At 42.4% G+C, this 2,891-nt stretch overlaps 1 protein-coding gene across 1 annotated transcript; it reads left to right on the top strand.

Annotated features, from left to right (window-relative positions):
• The first annotated feature begins 429 nt into the window (after positions 1-429).
• LOC147505663 (uncharacterized) lies at positions 430-1,605 on the top strand. Its single transcript, XM_086605603.1, has one exon. It carries the CDS (start codon positions 430-432, stop codon positions 1,603-1,605), a length of 1,176 nt encoding a protein of 391 aa, XP_086461729.1.
• The last annotated feature ends 1,286 nt before the right edge of the window (positions 1,606-2,891 follow it).

Raw genomic sequence — 2,891 nt, 5'->3', positions numbered from 1 at the left:
AACCGATACAGACAGGTTAACGAGGGTCAGCCCAGAATACGGCGACACCAAAGAAATGGGTCCCTAGTTCAACAGCCTAGCCCATTTTATCGTCATAGGTCTCGCAGCCCAAAGAACCAGCCAAATATAGAAGCAAGCAACAACTGGGGGTGACAACACTGTGAGATGCAACGTAGTGAAGTTACTCCTCAAGTCGTAAATCTAGAAGCCACAGGTGTACCATTCATGGAACAACAAATCAAAGATATCATCAAGAAAACAATGACCAATGTGGGTGTCACAGAAGCACGATGGAAAGACCTTGTAGTGAATGAAGATGTCGTCAGGAGATTTTCCGTAAAGATACAAAATGCAGAGCATCAGAAAGGATTCAAATAACCAGACCTTCCTACGTTTAACGAAGCAGGAGGAGACCTGAATGATCATGTTATGGAGTTTAAAAGCAGGGTAATTCTATGGCGCAAAGATGACCCCCTCCTGTGCAAACTTTTTCCGTCTACGTTAAAAGGAGAAGCTCTACGTTGGCTTTCCAGCTTGCCAGCTCAATCTATCACGTCATTTCAGGAATTAGCAAACCAGTTCACAGATCGGTTTAAGCATAATTGGACACGTCCTAAGGATGTCAACATCTTGCTCAACACCAAGCAGCAAAAGGATGAAGCATTGCCAAAGTTCGTAATTCGTTTCCGTCAAGTGCAAGCAGAGGTCACTGATGTCCCTGACTTAATGATCATTCATGCATTCAAGGAAGGAGTCCATTTTGATAAAAACGGAATTTACAACACCCTTGTACGGGACCCCCCACAATCAAAATCCGATTTGTTTGCACGAACGCAGCAGTTCATTAACGTGGAGGAAGATGTTAGATCAACAGCTTCAAGAGACAAAGACTTTCGGAGTAAAGACTCAAACGAAGGTAAAGGCAAACAGAAGCAGAACATATTGGAAGGGCCACAACAGAAGTCAGAATACAACAAGGTTAACACAGTTCGTGAGGAAATGAAGCTCACTCCATTAAATGCCAAGTACGATGTGATATATGAAAAGATCAAGGGACGCAATTTACTTTTTCCTCCGCTACCCTTGCCTGAAAACACTAAGTCTACACGTGACAAAAATCTTTGGTGTCACTTCCACAATGATTTCGGCCATAAAACAGGAGAGTGCAGATCCTTCAAGGGAAAAATACAGAGGCTAGTCGACAAGGGACAATTAGACGAGTTTGTGCTTTCAAAAACTGTGAGGCAAAATATAGAAATGACTAGCCACAATGTCATACTAGCTAGTCATGCCAAAATCAATGATGTTTCACGAACAAGGCAAAAGTGTGAACAACGAGCCAAGTTTGGTTTCTTGCGGGAATTTTATCACGTCAATAACATTAATTTTATTGAAGAAATTCGTTCAGAAACCACAGAGCCTGGTCCCCTATGTTTTAGTGATAGAGATCTAATTGGCATCCATCATCCTCATTATGATGCTGTCGTCATCTCAACTTTCATTGGATTATGGAGAGTTCAAGCGATCATGATAGATATGGAAGTTACGTACCGGCGTCATTTTGCAAAGTTGCTACAAGAACATGCGGTTTGTCGAAAAATTTAATTATTGCAGAAAGTACTCCAATCATTGGGTTTGACGGAACCGCAACAACCCCAGTAGAAAGAGTCTCTCTACCATTCACGCTCATGGACAAGTCCATCGACATTGAATTTCTCCTGATGAATTGTAAGTCCCCTTACAATGCAATCCTAGGAAGAGACTGGCTACACAGCATGGGCGCAGTAGTCTCTACTTTCCACCAGGCAGTAAAATTCCCATCTCTTGACAAAATTTGTAAGGTGCGCGGTGACCAGATGGTTTCCCACAGCTGTCATGAAAAAGTCTTGGAGGAATATCGTCAGTCGGATATGCGGGGAAATACAATTCTCAGTAATTCGCAAGCAGTGTCTAAATCAGAATCAGTCACGCACGGTATTTATACTGCTAGTTCACAAAATAAAGGACCGCCGACTATCGACCGCCTCTTAGAAGTTCAAATTGGGAATTTAGGCGGAGAAACAACTTTCATATTGGCAGAACTGATGGAAAATGAACAAAAAGAAATGGTAGCACTCCTCAGAAAGAACAAAAAGATCTTTGCTTAGTCAATCGAGCAGATGCCAAGAATTAGCCCAGAAGTTGCATGCCACACACTTGACATGGATCCTTCCATCAAGCCAGTTCAGCAGAGGCCTAGGCGCATGGCCCCGGATAGAAAACTCAAAGTCAGAGAGGAAATTGGTCGGTTACTCTCAACTCAATTCATACGGCCAGTTTCATATCCGCAGTGGTTGTCTAACGTGGTTGCAGTGCCCAAGAAAGATGGTAAAATGAGAGTGTGCATTGATTTCACAAACCTTAACAAAGCTTGCCCGATTCATCCCTACCCTCTTCCATGAATATCAGAATTGGTAGATGCCACGTCTGGTTACCCACGCTTATCATTTATGGATGCGTATTCGGGATACCACCAGATCCCGCTAGTTGTTAAAGACCAAGAAGAAACTGCATTCATTACTAACCAAGGGATTTTTTGTTACTAAGTTATGCCTTTCGGTTTAAAAAACGCAGGGGCTACGTACCAGAGGATGATCAACACTATATTCGGAGATATGTTGGGCAAGACAATGGAGGCTTACATCGATGACATGGTTGTAAAATCAAAGCATAGTGGCGATCACATCTCTGACTTACAATCAGTTTTTGATAGAATTGATGAATTCAACATGCAGCTAAATCCTTTGAAATGTTCTTTCAGACTGATATCAGGAAAATTTCTAGGGTATTTGATGACTCGTCGAGGAATCGAAGCTAACCCAAAATAGATCCGATCCATTCAAGCCATGCCC

This window comes from Coptis chinensis, chromosome 4 (genome assembly GCF_015680905.1).
Source record: "Coptis chinensis isolate HL-2020 chromosome 4, ASM1568090v1, whole genome shotgun sequence".
NCBI lineage: Eukaryota > Viridiplantae > Streptophyta > Magnoliopsida > Ranunculales > Ranunculaceae > Coptis > Coptis chinensis.
Note: the sequence above shows the minus strand (reverse complement) of the source record. Positions and strands in the feature narration are given on the sequence as shown.